This window comes from Tiliqua scincoides, chromosome 2 (genome assembly GCF_035046505.1).
Source record: "Tiliqua scincoides isolate rTilSci1 chromosome 2, rTilSci1.hap2, whole genome shotgun sequence".
NCBI lineage: Eukaryota > Metazoa > Chordata > Lepidosauria > Squamata > Scincidae > Tiliqua > Tiliqua scincoides.
In genome coordinates this window covers 174,653,943-174,670,007 of record NC_089822.1, presented here as the reverse complement: position 1 = coordinate 174,670,007, position 16,065 = coordinate 174,653,943, and the positions used below count along the sequence as shown (strand labels likewise).

At 42.5% G+C, this 16,065-nt stretch overlaps 1 protein-coding gene across 1 annotated transcript in view; it reads left to right on the top strand.

Annotated features, from left to right (window-relative positions):
• The window catches only part of SLIT3 (slit guidance ligand 3), a 534,848-nt gene that overhangs the window by 260,816 nt on the left and 257,967 nt on the right, over positions 1 to 16,065 (top strand). Inside the window, exon 5 of the mRNA XM_066612910.1 lies at positions 1,425 to 1,496. Coding sequence (XP_066469007.1) covers positions 1,425 to 1,496 — 72 coding nt within the window. The remainder of the gene's footprint in view (positions 1 to 1,424; positions 1,497 to 16,065) is intronic.

Genomic DNA, 16,065 nt, shown 5'->3' with positions numbered 1-16,065 from the left:
ATTGTTGCGTCTCTGAAATCTCACCCCAGCCTATCACTGCTGGAACAAAAGTCTTCCATGCAGCATTTAATATTTCAGTATCAAGTAGTGGGCAAAGGATGAAGAAAATAGGGCTATCTTACTGGTCACTGTTTAATAAATTGCAAAAGTTGAAAAGCATATGGATATGTTTGAAAACTCATCTTTAGAAAACAGGAAGGCATTGTTTGTGTACATTTGTCTGTCAGTCTGAGAGAACAATTACAGCTACCAAGAGGAATTGGTGTAGACTAGATGACTAGTATAAATTGAATTTGTCTGACAAGGACATTTGGGTTGAATGGGGTGAATAGACCATCATCCTGATGGAAAACAGAAAAAAGCCCTCTGTGACACAGCTTGACCTGGATGTCACTGTGGGTTTTCTATGTGGTGCTCTCATTCAGAGCCACAATGTTGTTATTCAATAAAATCAATTTAATGGAGGTTCACAATAGAACGCAGAATTTATTGACATGGAGAAAAATCCCATGGAATGCATTCTAATAGTTGCGGCTTCATTTTTTGTTTGTTTGTTTTTTAAACCCTCAGCTTCAAGGGAAGCTACTTATAAATGCCTCAAACTGCAAATATCAGTAACTTTGGGATGAACGGCTCTAAAATCAATGCACTCTTCAGTTACAACAGCAAATGGTGTGCTAGGCTCACTTACATTATTTAAAATTTTTAGCTTAACTTTGGACACAAAGTGACACTAAGGACACTTAGCTTAACTTTGCTATACATTTAAAAAGTTGTTTTGTTCTATAAACTTCAGGTTCTGTATACATTTGTTTACAAAGATTATACAAACAGCTGTGCCAACAAGGCATGTGCTGCATTCTGCAGTAGGGGACAGTCATGGAAGCCTCCTCCAGGACAGGGAATATTTGTTCCCCTTTCTCAGGGCTGCATTGCAGTTGCACCGGCACAGGAAAGTTGGATAGGACTGCGTCCTCAGTCGAAAAAGAATAGTAACCTATAAGTTCCTTAACTGCTTTGATTATTTATATTTTATATTCCACACTTCCTACAAGTTGCTCAGGATGTCATGCATGGTCCTCGCTACCCCTGACCATTTTAATGATGGAAAAATCTGGGGGCATAACGTTGGGGTGAGAGATAGTGACAGTCTCAAAGTTGTTGCCGTAAACGTCATGGCTGTGAGGATTTGAACCCACTGTAACCATTATATCACGCTGGTTTTATATCACACATACGTTTTGCAGTTCATGAAATGGGTAAAATATGCACAGCAAAATATCAGCACATGTTCAGTCAAAATAATGTAGATGTGTAAACTTTTCTATCTATCCAAATCTAAAAGGTCAGTAGGGATAAGTGATTCTATATTTGTTTTGGTCTATTTGTTTTAATCAGTATATATTTTGTTTTGTTTTGTCCAGAGACTTAAGTGAAAATCAGATTCAAGGCATTCCAAGGAAGGCTTTTCGAGGAATCACTGATGTGAAGAATTTGTAAGTAGTATCTGTGATAGAACTTAAGTTAAAATTTGCATATGCAACTAATACATATTTAAGAGCCAATTGTGTAATGAATGCTTTATGATTATTAAACTATTTTTATACTGCTTTTCAACAAAAAGTCATTCACAGTGCTTTAGACATCAAAATAAAAGAGCTTACAGTTTTAAAAAAAATGCAGAAAGACACTGAACCTGTGTGAAGATGAACTGTTGCTATCCCCATGCTATATAAGAGGACACTGTGGAAATATTTTCCATGCTTGCAAATAGGTAATAATAATACAGCTTGCATAATCAGCTTGCATACTATTGCATACTATTATTTAATCCATGCACATTCCTTCACTGTCCTTTATGAGTCTTGAGAAGTGACAGCCTTATTATTAGGCAAGGTAAACAGAATCAAACAGCAAAATTTTTCATGGGCAGTCCAATGTTACAAGGGCTGCTACAAGAGGCTGCAGTTTTCCCCAGCTGTCTCCAGACCTTTCTGTGCCTGTTAGAGAAGGTAAGGTAGCAGCGGGGGCACTGGTGGATGGGGAGGGGTAGATCTGCCCTGGCCCATGATTGCCCTGCTGCCCAGGAATTTGCACTGAATTGGACTTAACCCAGGATCTTCACCTTTCTCTTTTTCCTCCCCCTTCAAAAAAGAAAAAAAGCCACTCTTGATGGCTTTGTCTCCAAAAATTGATTAAAAATAAAAATCCCCATTTCTTTTCCACCATCCCCTTTTTCTTCCTGCCTCCTTTTTTTTAGGGGGGGGGGGGAGGGATACTCTGTTGGCTGCTCTTGTAAGACAAAAGGCACAATCCTAGCTAGGTCTACTCAGAAGTAAGTCCTATTGTGTTCAATGGGACTTAGTCCCAGGAAAGTGTGGTTAGGATTCCAACCAAACAGTCTCTGGGTCTCAGGTTGCATCAGTTTGCAATTAGTAGATACACACAAAACAAAGTCTTCCCCTCCCTCAGCAAATTAATCACTTCTTCCCCCCTCCCTTTCCAAAACCCTCCAGGTGTGCTGCTAACAAACTCAGGGCACAATCCTAACCAGGTCTGCTCAGAAGTAAGTCCTATTTTGTTCAATGGGGCTTACTCTCAGGTACGTGTGGTTAGGATTACAGCCTCTGAGTGCTGGCAGCTGTTTTTTTTTTGTTTCCAGTGTATAATTATAACACCTTCATCCCCATTTTGGGGGTAACTGAGGTGAAATGTTGTAATGGGGAGCCGTGGCCAATGACTACAAGGATCAGGGGAGGCTCGAGCCGGAAAAGTTCAAGAACCACTGCCTATGGCCCAATCATATCCAGCACAGGAGCAGTGGCTCTAAATGGCTACTGCTACATCCTATGCTAAATTGAGCAGGCTGGAGGTCTCCTTGGGCTGAGGCAGGGCTTTTCAAACTCGGGCGTTGCGACGCCCCAGCCTGTGGGCCCTGGCCTCTGCACCTTTAAGGGGCGGGGCAACCTGGAGGCAGGGAGGAGGCAGCGGTGCAATCCCCGGATTGCGCCGCTCAGGGGGCTGCAGGGGCTTGGGTGCACTTACGCAAGCCTCCTGCAGCCTCCCTAGGGTGTGGGGAGCCCGGTGTGACAGACAAAAAAATCCGTGGATAAATAGGCTGCACCTGTATTTGATTTAATGCTTATTGTGCAGTGTCCTGGACTGCCTGTAAAAAACCAGTTGTATTATCAACTTTTTGGTGCATGCCTTACTAAGTTCAACAGATCTTGAAGTATATCCAACATACTTCTGATTCTTCTGAAATGTTCCTTCCAGAAGTGCCCTTAGGCACCTGAAAGTCTAAAGAGATCAGCTTTGAGAATTTCTGATTTCAGCAGGAACCAGAAGTGCAAGGGTCGCATGCCTTCTGATCGCTGTACTTCTTATATCTGAAGTAAACCTGTTCGTCTTCTCCTGTTGTGAGATGTGCAGGTTGTTTCTGCTTCTGGAACTCATATCAATGCTTGAAGTGGGGGGCAAAAAGGTAGGGGGCAGTGGGAATAACAACACAACATGTGGCCTCCATTGTAGTAAAGGCTCCTCTCATAATGTAACTGCATCAGTGGTTTTCAAACTATGGGTCACAATCCACCAGTGGGTCGCAACCCAGTTTTGGTGGGTCATGAAATTGACAGACTATTAGCTGACAAGGAAAATGTAATGAACCCTATGGGAACTGAAACAGAGCAGCACATGTGCCTTTTCTCATGCGTAGGCAAATGCATCTCAGTCCACACAGTAGCTAAGCGACCTGGCAAAGCAAAGGTAAGAGGGTTGAACCCCCTCTGACCCACTGTTTCATGTTTCACCCTAGCAGGAGAAGCAGTCATGCTTCCTGTTCCCCCTACATGAATTCATAGTTGAAAAGCTTCCAACAAACAAGAAAAATGTTCTTAATGGAAGTATAGGACGCACCACCAGTAACTTTAAAAGGGGTCACATGCTTGCATTTCTTCTTGCATCTTTTCAAAGTAATCCAAATAGATGACATCCTTGTGATTCCTTTTAGTGGAATTTTGTCAGATGCTGACCTTAATGAATTCAGGAAATAACCCTTTGGCTATCACTTTTAACTTCCTTGGAAATTCCGAACCTAGGCTGCATTACTGAACTATTAAAATTATGTCACCAACTTCCTGTCAGAAAAAAATTACTTCCAGAATAAGTTAATTTAATGATTAGATTAATCTCAGCCTTTGCCATCTGTTCAATGCTGTAGTTATAAATGCAGAAAGCACCTACTTCGCAATTACATCATGAGAAAGTGTTATGGATTGAAATGCAGATGGAGCCAAGGATGAATTCTCCTTTACTGAATAAAACCATTTTCTAGATGATATTTCATTGCAGTTAGTTCTTTATAATTTGTAATTTGTAATGGTGTTAAAAGGTTTTGAAAGAACCCTAATAATTGGCCCAGGGAACAAATGTTTGAACCCCAAAGAATCAATATGACAATTTTCTACCAAATATTTTTTCCAAATAGGAGTGTTGATCTAAAGATGAGATACAAGGATGACTCAAAATGGAATTTATTTCCCCACATGTGTTTCCTTTAGTTCAGTGGTTTCAAACTTTTAGCACCAGGACCCACTTTTTAAAATGAGAATCTTTTAGGACCCACCAGAAGTGACATCATCAAGCAGGAAAATTTTTAACAATCCTTAACTGCAATCCTACCCATATTTACCCAGGAGTGAGTCCCATTTACTATCATTGTTAAAAGAATATACATAGTAGCTTGTTAAAAATACAAATCTGTAACATTTCCCCAAATGCAGTCCCATACCATGGTAGCATACCATGTCACATACCATGGTCTATTAAAAATAAAATATTGAAATGAATAGGGACCCACCTGAAATTGACCTGTTTCAGGAACAGTTTGAGAAACACTGGTATAAATTAAACATTGCTTGCTCTGCAGTCATATATTGTTTCATACACACCTGCACTGTTCTTATTTATAGCTTTCCCTCTTCTAGAATCGAACCTAGGGTCAAAGGATGACAACACTGTAATTTTCAATTTAATTTGAGAGTGTTGCAGGGCTTTAGAATTTAGGCTTGCTAATGATAAAGTGATTGGAAATATCTAGTCTAAGTGATGGAATTAATTCATTTTAAAGAAATAAGCAAGAAACAAGCTCTGAACGATGTGCCTATAGCTTCTTTCAGTAGCTTTAAAGTTAAGCCAAAGTCCAGTTTAATATCTTACCAATTTGACATTTTACTGGGACAAGTGTGGTGATGGAAGGACGAAGGCCAGCACTGCAGTAGGAGAAATTTATTTTTCAGGGGTGACAAGTTTGGCTTTTAAGTGATTTGCTGTTGAAAGATATCTCTTGACTAGCAAAGCCTGTAGCCGGAGGCAGAAAAGGAATGCAAACATTTTCTCTGTTGAACCTTTCAGTACAATCTTCTATTCATCCTTCTATAGATTTTACTCAATGTGCATGGTTGCATAATATTAATTGCACAAAAGTGTCCCTGCTTCAGAAGTCAAAATTCTAGTCATTTTTGATGTCACATAATGGAATCAAAGATTTGAGGAAAAATGTGTTAAAATTTTCAATTTATTTTGCAAATAAGAATATACTCTGCAGCTTAGCAACCTTCATGGCACTCCAGACTGCTAAAGCTGTACCCCATTCCAGTAACTGCAACTGAGCCAAGGAAAGTGTCACATTCTTCTTCTAAATAAATTGAGGGTCACTTGGAATGGTTTCCTAAGGTCTCCGACATAAAGCACACAATAGGCAGGACACAATCCATCTGTGTCAATTAACTTGCCGTGCATTTTTCGCCACCAGGGCTCAGCTGCAAGCAGGTCAAAGACTTCCAATGCTTGAGCCAATCTGAGCCAGTGTTGTAGTGGACGGGGACAGGTTATGGGCTGAGTCTGAACCAGGCTGAAACTTCATTAGGTTGGTGTAGTACGGTTGTCAATAGCACAAGCCCAATCTATGCCAGGTCCCTGCAGCAGAGGTTGGACTGGAATCAATGTCATTGAGGAAGTACATTGTTTACAAAGCTAACAGGAGAGGGGAAGCACTGAAGTGTGGAACAGCTCTCGCAAAAGGCATTCCCAGAATTAATTTTAGAAATTCTCCTAGATAAACCAGGATATGAGAGGAGTGGAGTGCAGGGTAGAGCGAACAGAGGAACAAGAAAGGAAACAATTGGGTTTAATCCTCTCATCCCCCAAATCCTCTCATCAACCACACAATGTGGGTCTTGTTCCCCATCAATCATCTTTATTTTATTTTATTTTTAATATGCAAGATGCGTGACACGTGCTGGGTGCCTTCTAGAAGAGCACAACCTAGGCCAATACCATTACTTAGAAGAAGCACTGATGGCAAGGGAATTCAGATCCACAGGTCAAAAGGAAGACCATGTTTAACAATTACCTCTCTCCTCCTGCCCAGCTCTATCAGGCTTGCTTGAAGAAAGCCTCTTAATCCTGGGAAAATTCTACTAAAGGCAGCACCTGGTTGGGGAGCATAGTTGATCCTGTGAACAAAAGCCACAACCTGGAAGCTTCCAAATTTGGAACAAAGATTTGAATGACACAAATGAAGGGTCTCCAGCTATAGTTGTTCTCACCAACTCCATGGCCTAATTCAGCCATTTTCAAGCACTGTGCCATGGCACACTGGTGTGCCATGAGTGGTTCACAGGTGTGCCACAGGAATTTGGGGGAAAGTCATTTATTAGTAAGGCCAATAGGGGATGTGAGCCCCCCACCACCACTGGCAGCATGGTGTCAATTGTCAAAAATCGGATGGTGTGCCTTGACAATTTTAGTGCTTTGTCAGTGTACCTTGAGACGAAAAGGGTTGAAAATCGCTGGCCTAATTCAATCAAGGAGCCATGGTAATGAAGCAACTAGCCTGCTGAGCTAGCTAGCCACAGCACCCTCAGCAAAGTGCATATCAATAGCAAGGTGTTTACAAGCAAGGTGGCGCCACTCATAACCAGGGATAATGTGTCATCAAGGACCATCCAGTCACAAGTTCCCCACAAAGATCCCCCAGAACAGTATGGGATTAAAAGAAATAAAAATCTGCGTCACTAGAGCCTGGGATCTTTTGTCCCTCCCTCCTTTGTCTGCCTTGCTCCCACTGTATTTGTGTGTTTGATCCAGTAGTGCCGCAGTAAGCAACGTGCCCCTTTCCCTCAGGAAAGCGGCTTTGGATTTTTTGTCCCAATTCTCAGTTAAAGCTTGCTACAGCTCCTGCCTAGCTCTTGGGGTTTGCTTCAGAACCCTTTCCATTTAATCTGGAACAGGCATCCTACCCTGTGACTCCTGCAGTGCAGCACCCCAACCAGCAGAAACGGGGAACCTTGGTCCTTAGTGCAGCCTCACCATCACCCAAAAAACTCCACTCTAGCTTTACTATCTCATGTGCAGTCAAATTGACAAAGCACTTAGTGTTCTTACATTCTCTGTGTGTTTGTGTGTTTATTTTTGATCCATCTTTTACAGTTGTGGTAACCCACCTATTTCTCCTACATTCTTCTCTCCCCCTTCTTTTCCCTTCCATGCTTGTGCTATTATGCAGTCCTTTCCCTTGTAAGGAAATCCTTCCTTTCTCCCTATCGCTCCCCCCTTTTCACATAGTAACTGTTTACATTTAGGACCTGGCCATATGAATGGCTAAGAAACACTGAATTGGCCTTTAACTTTTTGTTCCCTTTCTCTGCTATTGTCAAATTATCCTCACAATAAAGTTTGCATAGTGCAGCTTGCATCCTCATCTTCCTTGTGTTTCCCCTCCAAAGGGACCCAGCACAGGAGATAGTGTTACCTTGTGTGCACATGTGTGTGCATGTTTAAATGCACACTTGGTAACAGTCTACACAGTTTGGAACATATGAATATCACGGTTTTGGCAGGCACAGTGTTGATTCCTTCCGCACACATGGGCCAGATCAGAGAATGATATTGTCTGATTTGGCCCTTCATTTTTACATCTGCTGCTCTGAATTCAGGCATATCCTGAATTGCCTATAGTAATGCACAGCACAGGGATTAGTAGTGTCTCCATGTGGTTCACAGGTGTCAGACATGCTGATTCAGCACGCCTGCCACCTAGGTGCAAATCCTATCAGAAAACATCAACTAGAGCAATGTTTCTCAAACTGTGGGTTGGTTTTGCAGTTGTGATCTGGGAGTGGTTGCGATAACATTTTCTAATTTTTTGAATCTTGGGAGCCTTGCAGAGGGCTCAGTGGGGTTTCTCACACCCTAGGAAGCTGCTGCAGGCAGGGGTAAGTTTGAAAAAGCCCCTGTGACCCTGGCAGCGACGCAATCCTGCAGTTCGTGTCGCTGCCTTCCTCCCACCCTTGCCAAGACTTACCTGTGCTCTCAAACTTCCTACAAGTTTTAGAACTGCTGTCCTAAAGTAAAGGTGCAGTTGTCTTTACCCTGCCCTTCTTTGCACATGGCAAGGCAGGAAATCCCTAGCACCCCATTGGATGGTTAACAGAAAGGGAAAGGAGTTAGCATGGTTGTGTTAGTATTACTCACCTTCCCAGGATTGATTCTGTTGAGTCCATCACTGCTCCCATCCCGTCCCACTGTTCATATAATCTTAATCTAGCTAGTTGCCCCTGAAGAACTAGTCTGTTCTAGTGGTGTGGTGTAGTGAAGGACAGAGAGCAGGACTTGGAATGCATTTGGTATACATTCTGAGGAGGACACATGAATCATAGAGAGGACCAGAACCAATCTCAAGAGGCTGTCTGGATCGGGGATGCTGTCTGGTGATTCTTGAGCTTGGATTACAGAGTCTACATCAAAAGTTCTCTGGCACGGGTGAGACAATGCAATTCAACCCTTGGGAATTGACGTAGAAAAGCATGGATCAGCAGCAGATGATCTACAGCTGTGAGTCAGGATGGGAATGCTGAAAAGGGAGATAGACAGTAACATGCTGCTTCCTCCAGGGCAGTGGTGGATTTACCCAGCCCCGCGCCCGGGGCAAAGGTCCGTGTTGCTACCTCCCTGTATGTGAAGGTTCCCCCCTCCGCCCCACACACACCAAAGTGAAACGGAGCCTTGTGTGACTCCAGGACTGACCGGGAAAGCATTTTGAGGCTTCCCCGGGGTCTTAAACTATACTTCCAGAAAACCAGAAATACAGTTTCCAACCACGTCAGGAACCTCCATGAGGCTTTCGACGCTGTTCTAGAGGTGTGTGGACTCAGTACATAGGGCATTTACCCTGTTTGCAAAGCGCTACATTTGCTGCTGTTCCAGGCAGGTACCTGCACTAAAGGGAGAAGAAAAGTCTGGTGTTAGGACCTGTTGTGCAAGTTTTACACAGCACTGATTTGCATAAATTTAGCCCAGTTTTAATCCAGACCTTTTTTCATATATTTTTGGGGAATAGACGGACATAATTGTATTTAACTTTATGTTGCTCTGTCTCTGTACCCAACAAATCTTCATGAAATGTTTCTATTGTACTCCATTCTCATTGTGCAATGAGATTTTCTGCAGAAACTACATGGAGGTTCTGAGTCCTTGTTTCTTATTTGAGGGGATTAAGTTTAAAATCTTTGAGTACAAGGGAATGATACTCAAGGCACTCCCTCCTAGCTGTCTCCAGTACACCTATATTTTCTGAAAATTTATGAGAATTGTATGCTTTGGGGACTGAGGAGGAGGAGGAAGAAGAGGTTTTGTGAGGTTATTGACTGTTATTTAAGTTAACATTATGCTAATTTGTTCATGTACAACCTTGAGCAGGACATTCTTCACCTTGTTGCTTGATGTTAGAGCTGAATATATATAATGGAATAAGACCTGAAAACCTCAGATAAACATTTTCCATGAGTTAGTAGTCATATGACTAGTCATATGACTTACCCTGCTAATTGGATAAGAGGCACTTTTTCAAGTGAGTGCTCCTTTTTTTAGCAGGGGGAGAGTAACTGGCCCACCTCACCCCAGCACTGTCTGTTCTAGTGGCTGTCTGCTGGTATTCATTTGCATCTTTTTAGATTGTGAGCCCTTTTGGGACAGGGAGCCATTTAGTTATTTGATTTTTCTCTGTAAACCGCTTTGTGAACTTTAGTTGAAAAGCAGTATATAAATACTGTTAATGTTAATTAATTAAGATGACTGACAGCCCTATCCTATTGGGCAGTTGCAAAAGACACTCAGGCAGTGAGTGAAGGCACATGCTGCCTGAGTCCCAGTGGTTAGGTTGGAGTCTTCCTATGTGTACCAGAGGATCACTGCAGACCTGCCAATGCAGGTAAGGCAGTGGGCGAGGTAGGACAGGGTGGAGGGGAGTGGAACGGGGCAGGAGAGGGCAGAATGGGGCAGTGATGGAGGTGAGGGGAGGGCAGAAAGTGGACGGGTTTGGCAACACCCGCAGAATCCTAGCCCCCTTCCCAGACCTGCTCCTGTGGCCTGCGTCCACATGGAACTAAGCCAGCAATTCTACAAGTGCAGGACCCCTCTGTGCCATGGAGGCTTATGGCCAGGTAAGGGAATGAATGTTCTGATGCCCAGAGGAGACCTCTGCCCCCCCCCACAGCAGAATGCAGCAGTAGCCATTTGGTGTTGCTATGTCAGCAGGGGGAGGGGAAGGATAGTTTTGGAGCCTAAATGTTGCATGATGGCACTTAATGTTTCTTTTACCTGGGCAGCAAATGAAGTCAATGTCTGAATAGTAGGGCTGGATAAATACATGGAGCTAAAACCGACCCTTCAGTGGAATTGATTGCTGTTGGTATTAAACAAAATCTCCTTGACACACAGTTGATTACATTGATTAGGGCTATGTAGTGCCTTTTCTGAGCTTAACTTGTTTGAAATGGATGGTACCATAAAGTGACATCACCAGGGTTTGCACCATCTGGTGAGGGAGGCCAGTGCGTCACCCACATGATGGACCGCCTCCCATGCAGTAGGCATGGAAACACTCTGGGCAGTGGGCGTGGTGATGCACCATTACCCCACTCCCACTGTGTTTTTGGCTATAACTTTTGGTAGAATAGAGATTTCAATAGAGTGGTTTATTTCATTGCATTCTGCATAAAATTATGCATTGGATGATATGTAACTTGACTGTATTATTTGAAAATACCAAGACTTTAAAAATTTTGGCCAGTAGTAGTGTCACCCCCTCATGTGCATCACCCAGTGTTGCCCACACACACCCCCACACACACACTTCCTAGCGAGCCACTGGTGCCGTATGTACCAGCATGCCATTTATACTGTCATGTGAAAGATCAACATGCTCAGTTCTGTTTTTACTTCCTTTGAATCAAAAATGCACACTTAGAGGTTATCTTTTACTAATTTATGCTGACTTCATGTCAACTTTGAATATATTTGTTGAAGACTTCCTGTAGCATATATTTGTGGCTGTCAAAGAGGCTTTTATCTTGGAAAAAATTGTCCTGGTTTTAATTACAATTTTAAATAGCTCTATAACCATTGTGAACTCTGGATTTACATCATTTTTATGATAGCCTCATAGTTCCTGGTTTATTGATTTTGTCATTTGTTTCATTACATTTAATGCAAACCTTTTGTACTGAGTTAGTCTGCTCTCTGGGGATTGCAGGAGGTCAACATGTAGTGTCTTGGCCAAAACAGTTCAGCACAAATAATTTCCTTGAACAAATCATAGCAGGCTGTAGGCACAGTGCAGCAGGATTGTTGCAGAAATAGGCCAATGTGACCTATACAAACTCAGTGAGAGTACAGGGTTTTCAAGATAGTATTTGGGTCTGTTATGCACCCCTATTTCTGCAAAGTAGGGTTGTTTCTACCCACACTTAGATTTATGGTTTAAATTTGGTAACAGCCCAATCCTGTGAAGGATTGGGCTGTACTGTGAAGTGGTTTGCCACAGCATAAGACACTTTCACTGTTGCAAAATGGCTGCCAACGGAGTGTGGCCATTTAGGGTGCACTTCCACAAGCGCTCCCAAATGTTGCTGGACCTCAGAAGTCACTGGATCATGTTGCCCCTGTCAGAGCAGGTGAGGCAATGGTGGGTGCAGGGAGAGGGCAAAACAGGGTGAAAATGCTGTGGGAGGAGGTGGATCAGGAAGTGATGGCGCACCCTGGATCTTTTTCTTTTTCTTTTTTTAGGAAAAAAGCAAGACAAGGCAAGATTTTCAGTAGCCAGGCATTCTTCTCTCCCCCCCCCCAGTTGTGCTTGTTTTGTCCCAATTGTCTCTTAATTCACTCCCCCTTTTCAAGTCTTGAAACTTCCACAAATGAGTAGACAGATATTTGGAGGTACAAGCACAGAAATTGTTCTTTTTATCCATCCCTTTTTATTTTCTTGTGTGGTTTGCATGATGCTTCACAATGTGCTGTAGCAGGAACTAGACTATGCTTGAACAACACACACTCACACTTTGAACACTGTTGCACCAGTCAGGTTCTGCATTGGCTTGGCTACTCACAGATTCTCCAAGGCCGGCCTGCCTGACTCCCAGCATTTTGGCACCCACTATTTCTTTGTATTTAAAGAACAAAGTGCTGAGCCTCATGCATCATGCCATTGCTACCCCCTTCTGCATTGGTCTCCAAGTTGAGTAATCTGACCAGTTGGTCAGGAGTGGTAGAGGAAAACAAGGTCTTCCACTTCTGGTCAATTGGATTGCTCACTCTAGGAGAGGAAATGGCAGAGGAGGGACTGCCTTTGCAAGACTCTCATAGGCGTGTTGCTCCTGATGCCAAATGTAAGCAGGCAGGTGAAAGAGAGCTACAGTCAAATGCTCAGGGTGACCAGATATCATAACCGCAAAAGAGTTCGAGGCACCTCAAAATGTAGGACATGACAAAATAAAAGCTAAAAGCACTCATATGTTGATTTCATGGGATTAATTTAAACACTATATTACTTATTATTAAATTTAAAAATAACTTGCATATACTTACCTATAATTTATTAATTGCAAGAAGGCAATGTGCTGCCTGCAGGGATCCTCTCACAGGAAAAAGGAGGACATTTCAGTTCTTTTCCAGGTCGCAAGGCTGAAAAAGAGGACATGTCCTGGAGAAAGAGGACATCTGGTCACCCTGCAAATGCTTCCTTCTCCTCCCTTCATCCCACAGCTGCACAAGGGCTTTGGGGTCCCAAGCATGCACTTGTCAAGTCACACAAATTGCAGCCCTAGGAGCGAAGTCTCCAAAGGCCAAGCATTTCCTGGCACTGACTCCAAACACACACACATTATTGCTCTCTTTTTTTTTCGCCTTTTATTTTTTTACTGTCTCTGAGTACATGATTGTGCAGAAAAGTAATTTTAAACAAGCAGTACAGGGTTAACAGATGGAGACTCTCAATAGCAGTCTTTATCTAATTGTATAAAGCGTGTTCAGAGATCATTATGTGAAGAAGCAGTACAGCTGGACAAATTTGGTGTGAATCAGTTTTAAATAGTTTTGGTTTGAATGGAACTTTTCTTTTTCTTATTGATAGAGGTATATAGTTGCTTCCAATCACTGAGCTTGCTTTCTCCAAATATCATATAACCTACCCTGCAAATAAATGTTCATGAGGGAAAAATGCATTGGTATACTCAAAGCATGTAATATTGTGACACTTTTCAGATATGTTAGATCAGATAAAATATGATTTTAACTGTCACTAGCTGACTGCTCTTGCAACCACAGAGAGCTCTAAAAATGAATTTTTTAGTTTGCACATTAAGTGAGAAATGCATGGTCTCAAAAATGAGTGTATTTTTAACAGTCCAGTGCTGTTTCTTATAGAAGCCAGGTTACGTGGCATTAAATAAAGTATGAATTTTAAGTTTAAAGTAGGCTTAACCATATGTCTCCCTGAAAATGGAGCTTCTTTTTCAATTTTTATTGGTCTTTCAGGTGTAAAATGATTTCACATTTGGAATAAAGTGCCTGTGTATTTTATCTCCATCTTACAGAAGATAATAAACTGCATCAGCTTCTTAATTAAAATAAAATCCTTCATGTAAAAAGTTTTCACACATAGGGATATGTACAGGAGATAGGCTGCGGTTCAGACAAATAAAAGCAATTATATTAGGTAATCTTCTTTCTCTCTTTTTTTTTTTTTTTGTTACCTTGCTGAAATGACTTAAAGTTATTCTTCATGGTCCTAACCATGTTAACTCAGAAGTCCTATTCACTTCAAAGGATCACAGTGGTTAAACAGGTGCATAGTGTGTTTTTAGTAGCATAGTAATCTTTGCCTTCCTAAAGACAGAAGATACTTTGGGTGGCTTCTCAGTTCAGCTATGCATTTTAGCTATTTGGTTGAAGACTTAAAAGCACCTTTCAATCCCCCTCCCCCATTAGCACAACAATGCCCATATGAAGGCTTTTACATCTGACTTACTGGAACCCTCTCCTTCCTCTGCAACTTGTCTCTCGGGCTGCTTGCACACTGGAACGTGTACAGAAGGAAGCCCACCTGTGCTTCTCATTTTCTGCTGTTGTGAATTATCACTATATTTATATAACTGTCAGCACAATCCTATGCATGTCTACTCAGAATTAAGTCACATTGTATTCAATGTGACTTACTCCCAGGAAAGTGAGGATAAGATTGCAACCTGTAAGATTCACATAGAATGGTCACAGGATGTACCTCTTGGCTCCACAATTTCTTTTCTGTGCCTGTGCCTGTGCCTGTGCCTGTGTGTGTGTGTGTGTGTGTGTGAATGCACATGATCAGAGCTGTCCTTTGGTTAAGGCTATGGGGGCGACCGCCCTGGGTCTTGCACTCTCATGACTAATATATGGCCACAGTAGGGGGACTCCACACTGGTTGAGTTGCCCCGGACCCACACCCTGCCCTCAGCCTTCTAGGGATGGCTCTGCACATGATGTGTGCATTCACCTGCCAGTTGAGGCTATCCCTTCATGCATCTGATGTAGTGTGCTGTGGTCTATGAAAGCTTATGTTTCAACAAATCAAGGCACCATTGTTTTTGTTGCAACTAACAGCTGAATCCTACGCATGTATACTCGGAAGTAAGTCCCATTATAGTCAGTTGACCTTACTCTCAGGAAAGTGTGGATAGGGTTGCAACTTAACATACCTATCTTTCTAAAGGTTATTCGATATACCCATTCACCCTAAACTTTCTTTCACATGATCTAGGAGGTGGATAGCATGCTTAGAGGTTTTTCATTAGATTGTGTAAGATAAGAGAGGCTGCAGAGGAACCTATGACATAGGAACAGGACATAATGTTACATTAGGGTAACCTGATAATGGTGCATCATCATCTAAACAGAGGCCTTAGTATTCTCAGGTTTTCCAGTTGTCATAATTGGAGTATAGAGCTTTTACTGACATTTTGTACAGAGGAGAAATATCTATTAAAGGATAGTCCTACTTATTTCAAACAGGTAGATATTCAGCAGTGTCCCTAGAATTTGGGCTGTTAGAACTAAAAACACAGGAAACCAGTGCTCAGAAAGAAGGCAGAGAGCTTAAACCTCTGGAACCTCTGGAACATTCAATAACACTTGCATGCATGGTTGATGACTGTTCCCCAGCAGTAGATCTCTCTCCACAGGAAGATTTCCAGTCCATGTACCCACTGGTGTCGCTAGGGGGTGGGGTGGAGCGGAGTGCAGTGCAAAAAACAGCATTGAAATCGCTCCTTTCATTCAAAAGCTATGGCCAAAAAACTGGAAGGAAAAATGCTTGGAGCCCTATGGAAAGTGAAAGTGAGCCGTAGCACGCATTTACTCGCAAGTAGGCATACTTGCCATAGTCCATCGGAAAGGGCAGCTGAGAGGACTCCAAGGACGTCAGAATGGTCCTGATCCAATAAATGCAACCCCCAAAAACACAAAAGGGAGAAGGAGGTTCCTGCCTCCCTCCCAGCTGCAGTCTATTGAGCCTCATGGAAAGCACTCAGCCTCATGTCGCATTTACTCATGAGTAGGCTGATGTGCCTTGGCTGCTGGTCAGACCAGGCAAAAGGGAATGTGAGAACACCAGAATGGTCCTGATCCAATGGAGCTGGATATGCTCCACAAGGAAGCCTCCCCCCCCCCCACTAAAAAGCACAAAAAAGAGGC